Here is a 14,798-nt window from a genome sequence, read left to right as displayed (position 1 = left end):
TGCAATTGTCCCCGGCACATCTCAGTTCTGTCTTCTAAAATGCTATAGCTTTTCAGCTTCCCACTTCACGTGGCATCTATCACAGTCAAGGTAATAATGTCGTTATTTATAAATGTAGTGGGGCCTCAGATTTACCAACACCACAGTCAGATGTGCAATGAACAATTAAGTTCTCTATTTTTTCTGTGGATGAATGTATCACCACTATCCACTGCTTTGTTTGGATGGCTTAGAGAAATGTCCTTCAGAATTCCAGTCCCTTCCGCCTCATCTAGGGGTGGGGAATGGCTCACTTGTCCTTGTGTGTCTTTGGGAGGCTGGCTCTTAGGTCTGTACAGTGTTCTCTGCAGGAGTGTGGTCTCTGCCACAAGGGGCTGGTCTGGGCTTCTGCTTGGGCTAGCGACCTCTGCTGTACAATTGGTCTTATCCCTAGTGTCCTGCTGATGTTAGCAACTGCTGATGGAAGCTGCTGTAACTCCTGCTTTGTTCATCTGGTTATTTCTCTGATGATTCTGGGCTCTATTTCAGCTCGCACTGGCTTTGTGGAACCCTCTGAACTCCATCTGTGAATCCCTGGCCACACAGTCTGACCTGCAGACTTCTGCTTCCAAGGTGGTTCTTTCTAAAGATGGCGGCCCTCTTGCAGCTCTGAGGTCAGACCCTTAATCGCCTTCCACAGTGTCCCGTGGAGGCATGTGGTCTCACCTGCCAAGTGGCACTGAGGGCTGCGCAGGAGAGCTAGACTCAGGTCCTCCCTTTGCTTGTCAACACTCTGCTCCTTCCCTTAGCCTGGCTGCTGCGGAGCCACCTTCCTTCCGGCCTCCAATCCGTTCTCCTCCCCATAGTCCCTCCGGCTGTGAGAGATGGGATTTAACGACTTCCTCCTCTAACCTCTCTGCGAACTCCATCATATAAAACTCTACGATCCAGTCCCTCAGTCCTGCCCTTGATATATTTTAGGGGGAGATAAATAGTATAGAAAATCTTCTTTTTTCTTGCAAAAACTTGGCTTTTAAAGTTATTGTCTTTTTGCACACAAACAAATCCTGTTTTGTATGTTTGAACCTGAATTTTATATTTTCTTTTTTCCTCCTCATTTCCTGGCTGAAATAACCTGAATCCCCAAGGCAGATGCATGCCTCATTCTAACTTGGGAGAAGGACATACACATGAAATTGCAAAAGAGCAAAAATATTTATATATTTAAAGTATTATCCCCATTGCATACATTTAACTTCTCTCACCTTCTGGGTTATATGCTCCTTCAGAGAAGGCTCTCCTACTGCTCAAGAAATGTTCTCTGTTGAGTAACCTCTATCGCTGTGTTTTCAATATCTCCCTCTCTGTGGTGTCCTTACCAGCTTTTAAATAATTACCTGTATCCTTTTAAGTAAACAAACAAAACTGCTCTCTATAGACTTCACATTGGTGCAAACTTGCTCTTTCTCTGGTGTTTCCTATCTCAGTAAATGACCTCACCATCCACTCGATTAATCGTGCCAGATAACATCATCCTTTACATCCTCTTTCTTCTCAGGCCCAATGTCTGATTAACTAACAAATTCTGTTACTCTAGCTACAAAATGTTTCCTGAATTAGTTTCTTTTCTCAACTCCCACATCTTCCATCCTAGTCCAAATTACTATCGTCTCTAAACCAGACTATAGTCATCTCCTATGGCTGTTTTCCTGAATTTACCTTTGTTTTCCTTGATTACAGAGTGATCTTAAAACAAACAAATAGATAAATAAAATATACATAATTTATAATAAGCATATGTGTGCATTTATCTGTATGTATATCATGTGTGTGCATTTGTACACACATACGTATGTGTGTATACCCACACACACACTAACATATACATATAAAATCATGTGCATGTTACTCCTTTGCTCCAAACTCTCCACTAGCTTCTGTTCTTCCTGGAGTGAAGTCCAGAATTCTTACAATGGCCGGAAGCACTTGAATGGCCTCACGTTGCTGCTCCCCATCCCAGCCTTGCACCATTCTCTCCCTGGCTCACTCTGCTCCAGCCCCACTAAGCCCTTTATTTCTTCTAACCTACCAAGCTTCTTCCTCTCAAGGCATCTACACAAGCTGTTTTCTCTACCTGGTAAAATTTTGGTTCTCTCTGGCCAACTCCAGTCCTCAATTTAAAAGGAACCTTTCCTTAGAAGTCGTTCCTGACACGCCCCTTTCCTGCAAGACTCTCTCGGGGCATCTTCTACTTACTTTAAGCACACACACCACAATTGCAATTAAATAATGAATTTTATGATTATTTGTAATGTTGTTTACCTCTGTGGACTATAATCTTTGAGGAGAGAGGCTATCATATTCATTTCCTTATTTCTTCTGCCTAGAATTATAGTGCTCACAAAATTAGTTGAAGAGATGATTTATATATGTTTTATCTTCATACTACCTAATATAGTGCTTACTCATAGTAAATGCCCCAGAACTTATATTAATAATTATTTATGATTTTCATTATCTCTTATTTTTTTCCCTCTGCCTGCGTCTGGGGGTTTCTGTTGTCTCATCTATATGAAAAGGAGAGTTCTTTGGGAGATATTTGTGTGAAGATGGAAGCAATCAAACTCAAACCAGGAAGTAAGCCAGTTGTTGGATTCTGAAATGTTGAATTCAACTTCATGTAGCATCTTGTTATCAGAGAGCTTTTTAAGAAAATGGTCACTAGAACTTCTAATGGATCTCAATTGCCTCCAGGAGCAAGTTCGCTTTATTTAAGCCTGAAACGTAAGGCTTTCCATGATCTGGACTTTGCTTCCTTTTCTAGCCTCATTTCCTATCACACGCCACCCCACCCTCCAATCCACCCACCAACCTCTATAAACATATCAGGAAAGGGAGATGCTTATCAACGTCATTATTACCATCAGCAATAACAGTACTCGTTAAGCATTAGTTTATATCCAACACTGTTTGAGGGCCTGTGAGACACACAAAGATGTGTAAGTCAGGATCACAGCTCTCAATCACCTACTAATCTAGTAGAAGTGACAGGCAGACTCATAAAAGATAAATGGCAATGTAAGTTAGTTAAATGCTAAGTGCCAAGCGGTAGTTGAGAGCAAGAGTGCAATTTCCTGAGACGTGAACTAGTGCCCAGCTTCAGTTCCATGTTTCCACAGGTAAAAGTGACTCTTGGGAAACAAGGAAAGGTAGGGAGGAGATGGTCAATGTTCTGCCTTTCTCTGTGAAGATACGACCTGTGATTTATCCATTGCTCTGTGTAGTCTTCCTTTTTCTTCATCTTCAAAACTGTTGTAATTGCAACTTGAATTCAGAATACAAAGGAAGAGATATTTGTCAATGACTGAGAGCCCTCGTCCAAGTCTCCTTGAGTCCTTGGCTCATTAACTTTACAAGATCAAATATATGAGCTTGACCTGTGGAGGGCAGCCCTTGGAGTCATCCACACGGAGGAGTTAACCCAGGCCACTGCAAGTCCTGCAGTCTGCAAGCTGAGACCCAGGAGGGCTGATGGTATAGTTCCTGTCTAAGTCCAAGCATGAAGGCAGGAGAAGACTGATGTCCCAGTTTGAAGACAGGCAGACAAGGACAATGAATTCTCCCTTCCTTACCTTTTTGTTCTGTTGAGTCCTTCAGTGGATTCGATGAATCCCACTCACATTGGGGAGGGCAATTTGCTTTTCTCAGTCTACCAATTCAAATGTTAATCTCATCCAGAAACTTCCTACCAGGGCACTAAGAATAATGTTTAACCAAATATCTGGGCACCCTGTGGCCCTGTCGTGTTGACACAGAGGATAACCGTCACAGTCATCCTCCTTTTTCTCAGTCCTTCTGTCTCAGTCATGGCTTATTGCATGTCAAGGAATAAAATTCTAATCAAGTTAATACGAATAAAAAAAGTTATTGGATTGGTGTAGTCATGGAAACGAGATTGTGGTGAAGCATCCTCTCCATCATTTGTTTCTTTGCTTCCTTCTGAACATCTGCTCCATTTTCTTACTTCTTGTAGAATAGCTTTCTTTGTTTGTTTAACAGCATGCACACAACTGAAAAATAGCTGCCATCTCTAATTCTATGTGACTACAAAGGTCTAGGGCCCACAACCTTATGACATGTGACTTTTATCTCTGTTATTTATATTTCAATACCTGAGAAAGAGAATTGGATCAGTTGTAGGACCACCTGTTTTTCTTTTGTGTGTGTGTGAGGAAGATTGGCCCTTAGCTTACATCTGTGTCAATTTTCCTCTATTTTATGTAGGATGCTGCCACAGCATGGCTTGAGGAACAGTTCTAAGTCTGCGCCCAGGATCCAAACCTGTTAATCCATGGCTGCCAAGGGAGAATGCATGAACTTAACCACTACACTACTGCGCTGGCCCCAGGACCACCATATTTTATTTTGCTTAGCATCAAGTGCTTATTCCTGGTGGCCAGAGAATGTGAGTATGTTAGTTTCCTATCTCTTTCATTCTGATCCCTCTGACTCCCTCTGTCACTTAGAAGGACTTGTGATTACATTGGACCCACAGGGAATTAACTTAAAGGAACTGTTAACTTCATTACATCTGTAAAGTCTTTTTTGCCATGTCAGGTAAAATTCACAGGTTCTGGGAATTAGGACATGGATGTCTTTGGGAAGTCTGTTATCCCACCTATCATAGAGAGACTCATCAAGATGTGTTGCCAGTGGAGCAGAGGCTGTGAGGCCTCTGGGAGGAGTTTCTTTGCATGAGAAGCATGGAAAGAGTAGGCCAATTCACAAGCACACCTACTTCCTCTTCCCAAACAAGAAACTACTCACCAGCTGGTAGTGAGGCTGGCCTTCAACAACTCCACTTAATTTTTCCAGCTGCTTCTTCTTTCCCCTCCAATGAGATTTTTAGGTGCTCCCATATTTGTGTTTCATTTGCATTCCTTTTTACTGCCAGAAAGAATTAGCTTGGTATTTAATTTCTCTAAAGCTAGATTCTCTAGCATAATCCAGATGCATAATCCCCTTAGACTCAAAAATCAGAAAACACAGGATGTAATGGAGGTGGGTTTGGGAATCTGTGCTTCTAACACGCTCCCTAGGTGATTTTTGCACACGGACTTTGAGAACCACTACGGTATTCTAAAGTAGAGCTGATAAACTTAGCTTGTTAGAAGAGAAGACTGAAAAAACCTTCCAAGGGAACTAGAGTGTTTTCACTGCAGCTTTGGGGAGATAATGATAACAATTTTGCAAGTAACTCAGTAAGACTAATTCAGGCTGGGAGCTCGGGAAGAGGTCATGTCAAGATAACGGAGGAACATTTTTGGGGGCTGATCTGACCTTTATGTGACTCTCAAATCACAATGAAGAGCTTAGTTTCTTCTAAGTGATGTTTTTATACTGATTGGTGCTCTGCTGAAAACCACAATGATGCCATGTCTCCAAAGGCAGCTTTTCTGTATCAACCTTGCCAGTTTTGGGAAGGCAGAAGATGACAATCTGCTATTTGCCACTCCATAGCCGTTGCAGTGGCTATTGTTATAAGTCAAGCTGTCCGATATCAGAGTTAGAATCTTGGCATTATATGAAGTCATTCAACCGTGGAATATAGGAATTTGACAGGATTTTCTTCATATTTTAAGTAATTTGATCCAAATATGAGACGTTTTGATATGCCTTGTTTACAAATTTATAGTTGTTTTGAATAGCTTGGATAAAATTAGCAGAAGAGTTAAATTAGGTAAGAGTTTACCTGTGAATCATAGATAGCTCCATAGTACAAGTTTGTAATTCATCTGAGAAAGTAAATTGCAAATTTATAAAGTAGCAGCCTGGAAAATAAAAGCATATATTATTTCTAGTTGGTGTTTCTGTTTTTGGCAATATGGCAGATTAGAGAATCTAAAGATTTGCCAGATATAGAATACATGGAAATGCTGAATAAAATAAAATAGTCATTCTTTTAATTGGTTGAGTGAGTTCACAAGGATGTAAGGGATATCAACTGAGGCCAAAAACACAGCAGGAAGTAGACTTGGCCTTCCTTCACTTTGGGTTTGGGATTTGAGTTTATAGTTTGTAGCCTGGGAACCCTCAACTGAAAAATTAACATGAAGTTCCTTGGAGCAATTGGAAGAAATAGAGGCAAAAATCTGTTTTGGAGGGGCATCTCTTCAACCCTGGCAGTAAAGGATTCCCGTAGAAAACGCCCTACTAGACATGGACCCAAATTTCAAAATTATGAAACTCATGAGGTAATCCACCCTAAGTGTGAGAAGCAAACAACAAACAACAGAGCTAGCACTCTCCTCCTCCCGAGAAACTCAAATAACATCGTCTCAGCAATTCTAAAATAAATACATCTAGCATGATTGAAGATATAAAGTGGAATTGAAAACATGAAAAACCAACGTAATTTATAATGTTATCTATCTAGTGCATTAGATATTGCACTATATAGTGTAAATGCACGGTGCTATGGTAGTTTAGAGCAGGAAGAGAACTGCAGGAAATACTGGTATTGTGTCTTGAATTTGATACTAAAATGTTGACAAGAGGAAGCTTTCATTGTAGGAACATTACTTCTTTGAAGATACCAGTTAGATATTGCCAATCAATGGCACTCTAGAAACTTGAAAAATTAATGTCCGTATAAAATATAACACGTTAACTTCTAAGGATGAGCTTTAAACTGAAATCATGACAATCACGGATATCGCTTATGACACGTAATCATATCTTTATTCAGAAAAGCTAAAATAAATGCCTTTTGTAAATTAAATTATGTGAAACATCCCAGAGATTGCCCAGCAACACACCTCCTGAAAGCATAAATAGAATGCTGCAAAACTCTCTTATAATGAGACAGTTAAATTAAGAGTGGCTAAAATCATGTCAAAGATATAGGATTCTTTTCGCTTGCTCAGTGGTAAAAATTCTGGATAAAATCATTGAAGCTGAAATGTGTTAGGTTTAGTAAAGTAAGTGAGGAATAATTGCATTTCACTAGTAGAATGTGATATGACGGGAATCAAACGTTATCTACTTTCTAGTTGATCTCAGTTAATGAAAAATGAGTGTTATATAAATCATCAAAAAGATTAATTTTTCTCAAAGATGATGAATTTCATTAGAAATGTTCCCTCTCCCACCTTTTTTAGAATCATTGACGTGTAAACTATAAGGGCAACATTTTCCCATTCTTGTCAGTTGTTTTAATGTGGTGTGTTGAGGCCAGTAGGCTGTCAGGTGTCAACTTTCTAAAGATCATATTCCATGTGGGAAAATGTGCAGTGTTCTTGTAGCAGAAAGGGAACTGTTGATTTCATGCATTATGTAGTCTCCTCGGACTTCCTATGAACTTAATCTCTTTTCACAAGCTGGCTCACTTTTTGCCAAAGTTCCTTTGTCAAAGGGTAGAATGAAACATAAAAGCTGTCAGCTAAATTTTGACAGTAATAACTACATGTAGCAGTAGTCATAAATTCCTTTTTATGTAGCTCTGGGTCTAATCTTTCATCTAAATTCTCTGTTCTATTGTAGCTATTCATGGAAGTCTATTTTGCCCATTTTCATGCAGCCTACCATTCAATGTAATGAGTTCATAATGTGATTGGTTGAAAAAGAATTTAGGACTTCTGTTATTGTTTTCTTTGCCATTGTTCATTCTCCTTTACTAATCTCTTACCTCCTACGAGCCTGGATGGAGGAGGAACAGAAAGAAGGCATACACTAAACCTCTGTCTGTAGAAGAATGGTCAGCCTGAGAATTCCTGTGTAACTTCTATTTTCTTTACCAGACAAAACAACTTACAGTTTTTAAATGCATGTAGTTCAAAACAGAAAAACAGTAATAAAAATGCCAGATGGTATAGCCTTGGAATTTTTAACTTTAACCACTAAAAATGGCTGTAATGTTTTTAAATCAAAAGTTTAAAAATATTGTATGAAATTTGAGATGAAAAGTTCAGAGTTATTACATTTGAATTAAGTACATAAAATATCTAAGTTTATATTAGAAATAAAATGCTTTTCACATGCCTTTATATTGCTGTTTACTAATCCTTTCTCACCAAGTTCTGGCAGGGTTTAGAAATAGCTATGTGTATTATCAAAATGTTTATTTTTTTGAACCACAAAATTTAACTTTGGTTTTCATTTGGGATTTTTCCATATGTGTGCCACTTGTGAAAAATTTTAAATTGCTGGATTGGGAAAAATATAGTCCTAAAGCATGATTTATAGATTCTTCATGTTTTAGGTTGACTTATATGGGAAATTTTGAAGCCAAGAGAAATTATTGTAAATTAAGGAGAGACTCAGTAATGTATATTGGTCGTATACATTTCCTCCCTTTCCAGAAAAAATCAATAAGCATTCTGCATAAGCCAAATTGCTGGGCTTAACTTTAAAATTTATTTGTAAGAAAATTATGGTTCTCTAAACAAATTTTAAGCTTAACTTTTAAATTTATTCTGTAGTAACATCTTCTTAAGTATCTAGAATGTTTTATAGTTTTGATTGTGGCTAGTAGGTAAATATTTTTGGACCAATATTAAGATGTAACTATAAATAACTAAGCTTATCTGTTTAGAATTATAACTTTTCAATAAATATTTATTAAACACGTACTATACTTAAATTATTTAAACCCATCTATCAAAACTTTAAAATGAGTGTACACATGCAAGCATGTGTGTGTGTGTGTGTGTGTATACATAGGCACATATCTACTTACAATTTTAGTGAAGTTTGTGTGTGCTTTTATGGCTAAAATGTGAATTTATAGGCAAACATCTTTTGGCTCATGGAATTAGCAATCATGCAGGCAGTGAAAAAGGATTAAGATCTTAAATTCTTAATTTTTACATTCTTAAAGAAAAATTTATGAGAACATCTATACATTTGAGGAATAGTTGATAGAATTTTATTTCACCTTTTTTTCCCCCAAGGACAGTAATTATTTTATGAATAAAACCGAGAATAGATCAACAATTGGAATAATGGTTGTCTCATGAGATCAGGAGATATCAACAGTTTTGTGTTTGATGCTGCTGTCTTTAGAAATTATGAAAGGTAATATAGGCTTAAGAGGCATGTGATGTGCAGGAGGTGGGTAGGGTGTAACTCACACCGGCTCAGGCAAGAAGCTCCTGCGCATCACTAATGAGACTCAGCCAAGGAGGCGCCTGCGAGGTGTAAAGCTCAGATGCTGTATGTAGTCAGAAAGCCTGGAGTTCCTTTTTGAATTACTTTATTACAAAGCTTTACTTATAAGAATTTGAGTCCTCTACAAAAACGCAAACTCCTAAGATGCCATCATAGTAAAGACCAACAATCTGGTTACATTTCAGGGAGAAAGGCTACACTGAAATGAACATTGTGAGAAAACTCAATTTAATGATACCTTGGAGTATATTCTTGCTTCATATACTGCTGTTTTTAATACAAGGTAAGAACTGATATTCAATTTTCACCTTATTTTATTGCATTTTAATGTCTCTTGTAACTGATAGGAACAATTTCCTGTTATACTGTAAAGTACTTTGAAGTCATTAGAGTGGATATATACTAAATGATACCCAGATCATATTTTGAAGATTCTTAATAATGTAGATAACTTGGAACTTTTAGTTTCATTTTTTGGCTCTTTTTTAAATGTTAAAATCATGCTTTTATTCTGATATGCAACTGTTGATATGCATAGTTGTCTGGGTAGCTTAACATTTGAAATTTTGTAATAAATAGAGAGAAATTGAGTAAAACTGTCTTCATGTCATCAACCCAAAGAATAGTAAAAAGACGTTATAAGATCTTTGATATTTGGGACTAAGAATTGATTTTTGATTATTTTCATAGCAATTTTATTTATAAATTAACTTTTATAAAATATTTTTATGGGGAAAGCGTTTATTTACATTCAGTTGCTAGTTTTCAATCCCTGAAAAGGACTGCATATTTTAGAGCTTGTAGGGGAAGTGGGGGAAATTAGTTGAGTGTAAAAGACTGGAGGAGTCATAGCCGCTGTCTTCCAATCCTAATAGTGACTGCAACTTCAAGGAGAAAATGTCACAGAACGTTGAGAGCTGGAGGGACTTTGGAGATCAAGTTGCCCAGTGCTGCTATTTGTGATATGTTCGGTAGCATTTACTAAGTGGTAGGACCAGGACTAAAACTTGGATCTCTGACTCCAAGTCTAGTGCTTGCCCCACTGGATCATGGTTCTGTGTAAAGCTAGGTTCACTGCCCATTCTTTCTGGATTGCCCATCACTCTGATGTCTCACAGTGAATTTGCTGGTCAAAATCCTCCAGAAAGTGCAAAATAACTAACAGCAAAACTCAATCTAAGTTTTAGAATTTAGGTTAAAATGATCTATTAATAGCCAGAATATGTGACCAAGATGTTTGGGCAACTTCTTTTTCATTCTTATACATATATTTCTCTTGGCAGGATATATTTGTGCATCATCCATCTTGACGGGATTATCAAAGTGAGTATTTTTTGTTTTTTCTCTCCTCTAAACCATAAAGTTAACGGGAACAAGCAAAGCTCAGCAGGAAACTGTATCTGCTTTTAAAAAAAATAACTGAAATATTTTACAAAATAAGGGCATGAGATGTAGTTCTTTAAAACATTTCCACAAATTAAAAATGATTGTGCCTTCAGTTCCTTATCTATGAAGCAGAATATTTCCTTTCCTTCCAATTACAAGAGGAGCTCTCGGTGGTGTCCAATGACCGTAGATACTGAGGAAACATTATTTTCAGGTCAAAGATTTGTAAAGAAGTTATATGCAGTATTTTCCCCTTTTATACCGTTATTATTAATATACATGGTTGATGAAATGTGCTGTGTTCTTAACATAGAGTAAAACAGTTTTCAATGATAAAAAGAATAAAACAGTTGTAGCAGTAAATAATGAAAATCCTTTTTTGGACTAAACCGATCTGCTTAATGAAAAGCAAATCTATTCGCCTTTTGATTTTGGCAAATCACAGTTTGATGTGCTTGCTCACATTGATGTTAGTCTGCCCTTTATGACATGCAGAGGGAGAGAATTAAGTATTATGTTTGAAAAAAGTGAAGGTGTGCTTGGCAAATACTTACCTCCTCAGTTTTATAAAGTCATGTGGAGAGAAAATATCGTGTGTGCTGGCGCTACAATGTTACACTATTTTGTTTATTTCTCTATCTTGAAGTTTCTTCCTAAAATTCAGTTTACATCAGAGACCAGAGAGATTTGGGGACATTCCCAAGTTTTGTAAACCGAGACAGCGCCACCACCCAAATCTAACCCCTCCAAAAGGGGGAGGGGGACCTTTTAAATGTGAAACCAAGAAAGACTTCTTTGATAAAGTGATGGAAATCAGGAGGAAAACACCAGCTCTCCCTTGGGAAAGGCTAGTTCAGGTTGCCTAGAGGCCTTTGACTATACAAGTTCTTTTTGTTTTCTTCCAGAAAAGGGTTTAATGAAAATCGGCAGAAAAGAGCTCTTTTAGCAGCACAGGTAGGTTATGCCTCGGATAGAGAGAGAGGCAGAGAATAATACCTTCTGCTTTGGGCCTCTCCTATCACTTCAACAATGAGAGCTTTGTGGAGGGGAATAAAATGCTAAAAACAAAACATGAAGGAGGAGTAAGAGGCGAAGTAACTTCTCCAGTGCTTTTCTGTGACCCTCAAATTCATGCTTAGTTCACATTTACTTGTTTGAGGTCAAGTGCATTTTTGCTCTTCTTACCTACTGATAGGCTCACAGCATTTGTGGGAGACTTAGTGTCATCTACTTGCCAGAAAATTTTGATTAGTTTAAAAGTTAAGCACACTATCAGTGAGAACAATGACAACAGAACAAATACAACCAAACGTGGACAGAAAAAGGTACAAATGATCTGAGTTAAGTACTGCAAAAGGGCATCAGAGGCGTCCGGGTGTCCTGACTGAGGGCTTTTCGATTGTCTGATCAATCTCAATTACAGGCACTTCTGGAGAGAAAACCTTCTCTTTGGTGGGGTGGGGTAGCACTGAATTTGAGAAGAACTTTTTACCTGGGTTCCAACATCCTAAAGGATATTAGATAACATAATTGCTGTATCTCAAACAATGGTTGGAATGTTCAAATGGGTGGGTTTTTAGTAATATTTCTCTATAAAAGATGGACAGTAAAATAGAGAATCTTAACTTAATAAAGTCATTTCTTTGGGAAGTAATATGATTTGAGTATTTATATAGCAAATAGCTTATATATTCAAAGAAGTCTTTGTTGAATGCTGAATTGCAGTCAATCCCTACTAGCATTTTCTGATGGATGCCTGAATTTGTGTATTTTGTGGTGTTAATTAAAGGGAAGCGAACCAGAATTGATATGCTGTTGTGACAATTTAGAAGACAGAATTAATTTATTCTTATCAAGAGTAGAGAACTTTTTTTTGTATTAGAATGGGTAAAGGATTGTCTAAGGAATGGAAATACTTTTTTTCTTAAAAGAGTGTTTTGTGTAGTTAAGTACTTATGCATTATGTGAAGTGATTTCACACGTTTGCCGGTAGACCATATTAACCACAAAGGGACATCAGCATGGCTCAGAAGAAAATCTCATTTTGAGAAAGCTGCATTCTGGTGAACCCACTAGATTGAAGAACCTGTGAAATCTACCCCAAAGTTGTCACATGAAGTGACCTATGGATGGGGTTATACTATTGTCTCTTTAGATGTTTTTAGAATTTGTATCATTTACCCCAAGGGAGTTACCTTAATACCTCCCATCTGTTAATAAGTGAGGAACACACTTACCTTGTCTTGATTTCCTTTTTAGAGAGAATCAACAACAGAACAGTTGCCTTTCTATTTCCTATAGCTAGAGAACGTACATCAAAATCACTTAATATCTGAAAAAGTTTTAAAAGAAGAAATGTTAAAGAAGGACAAGGAGGTCATAATCATGAGTTGTACCATTTAGGACCAAATTTCATCTGTTATAAGGTCATTCTTGTCCACAGATCCACTGCCCCCTTCTAGGAAGACAGAACACTGCTGGATAGATAGTTGTGCAAGTAAGGATTCAGAAATATGTTGGCAATGAGATGAACAATAAGCAAAGAAGGGGTAGACGCACTTCTGTCAACGGTTTCGTTGTACGCTGCAGTGATTTCTCACCTAAAGGTGGTATTTCTCTGTGCTTCTCATCTCCTGCAGAGATGAAATCATCAAGGAAGAAAAATAGGCTGTCTTCTTTTATCCGTTATGTGACTAAATGCATGCACTGCGTGGAATTTCTTTGCATTTGTACTGCATTTCAAAAATTCTTCCCCTGAAAGCAGGAGCTGAGACATAGACTTAGATATGGGTAATTTATCTGGAATGTGCTGCGCAAGTGAAGGAAAGGGGAAGGTGAGACTAGGAAGGGAGAAATCCAATACAGCATGTGTTAATGAGGGGCTTCCTGCTTTAGGCATCTCAGGCTCAGCCCTGTTGGGGCCCCTCTGAGGAGCTGTGTAGACTGTGCTTTAGAATTGTTTCTCCAAGGGATGGAGGAAGCTCGGGTACTTATCCACCAGCTCATGGCTCTCATTGGTTGAGGGTGGCCCCTGGGGGGGCCTTAAATCCCCTGGAAGACACTTCTGTGGTGTGTCCTGCTTGGACTCTCTCCTCAGGCAGAGATAGAGAAAGAATCTGGTACTTGAAGTTGGAGGATCTCAATGTGCACAGAAACCCAGATGCAGTGAATTTTGAGGCGGGCCGAGAGGATGTGGGGAGAGGCATCCACAGAATCTTTCATAGCCATGCTTCTAAACAGCCTTGGGAAGCAGATCATTCCCTTTCAAATAATGTTTATTTTCAGTTCAGTTGATATTTGTTGACCACATACAAGGGATTAGGCTGGAAATAGAACCTTGAGTAACAGTGCTCGTTATCTAGAAACTCCATGTCTAGTGCAGGTAGGTCTGTAAAGAAGTCGTTTCTGTATAACTTGTTCATTGACTCTAAGACATCATCAATTATTTGTCATCATTTATATGACATGAAAAGTAAAAGTGCTCCCAATCATAAATGTAAGATGACATTCTGAGTTTAGATTTGGTAAAAAAATAAAAGCTGTGTGTCATGCCTTAGCATTGGTGAAATATTGGTGTATAATGCATAGAAAGCTGTAGCTATTAGGATGCTGTTGTAACCAGGAGGCTGGTGTGCTAGGTAGTCATTGTAATTTCCATGAAGGTGTAGCCTGAGTTGAATGAGAGGATATGGAGCAAAACCCAAAATATATGTTCTTGCCTTGGTCTAGTGTTACCCAATGTGTTCAGTTTTTGCCTAATAATAAAAACAGGTAACATGTTTACAAACCTTATTATGTGCCTGGCACTATTCTTGGTGCTTTACTTATCCCATTTCATTTAATAACAATTCTGAGGCAGCTAATGTTTTTCCGTTTTATAGATTGGGAAACTGAGGCTGAGCAAGTTAAACAATTTCTTAAGGTCATAAGACTGTATGAAGAAGAGTTGAAGTCACTATACACTTTCAGTGAGTATCAGAGATGATTCACCAGAGCCAGAGCAGGAAGAGTTTGGTGCCCAGTAATATTGGTGGCTGTGTTAGAGTCAGTAAGTTGGAAGCAACATGGCAGAAGAGAGAATGAGACTTGCTGACTTGGGGGAATCAAGGTCAGAGATTGTTGTGAGTCTAAGTTTGAAGACTGAGGCAAGGGCAAAAAGAGGAGATTGTGCAGTGAGGATAAAAGCTGCAAGGAATGAGAGCAGGAGACAATGAACTTCGAGTCATAGTGTGGGGCAAGGAGTTTAGAAAGGAGTCTTCAAGTGG

At 38.2% G+C, this 14,798-nt stretch overlaps 1 protein-coding gene across 1 annotated transcript in view; it reads left to right on the top strand.

Annotated features, from left to right (window-relative positions):
• The window catches only part of OTOGL (otogelin like), a 205,822-nt gene that overhangs the window by 52,616 nt on the left and 138,408 nt on the right, over positions 1-14,798 (top strand). The window contains exons 3-6 of the mRNA XM_070507248.1: positions 4,264-4,444; positions 9,333-9,430; positions 10,431-10,470; positions 11,439-11,487. Coding sequence (XP_070363349.1) covers positions 4,443-4,444; positions 9,333-9,430; positions 10,431-10,470; positions 11,439-11,487 — 189 coding nt within the window. The 5' untranslated portion in view covers positions 4,264-4,442. The remainder of the gene's footprint in view (positions 1-4,263; positions 4,445-9,332; positions 9,431-10,430; positions 10,471-11,438; positions 11,488-14,798) is intronic.

The sequence above is a fragment of the Equus asinus genome, chromosome 4, assembly GCF_041296235.1.
Source record: "Equus asinus isolate D_3611 breed Donkey chromosome 4, EquAss-T2T_v2, whole genome shotgun sequence".
Classification (NCBI taxonomy): domain Eukaryota; kingdom Metazoa; phylum Chordata; class Mammalia; order Perissodactyla; family Equidae; genus Equus; species Equus asinus.
This window is presented reverse-complemented; position numbering and strand designations above follow the sequence as displayed.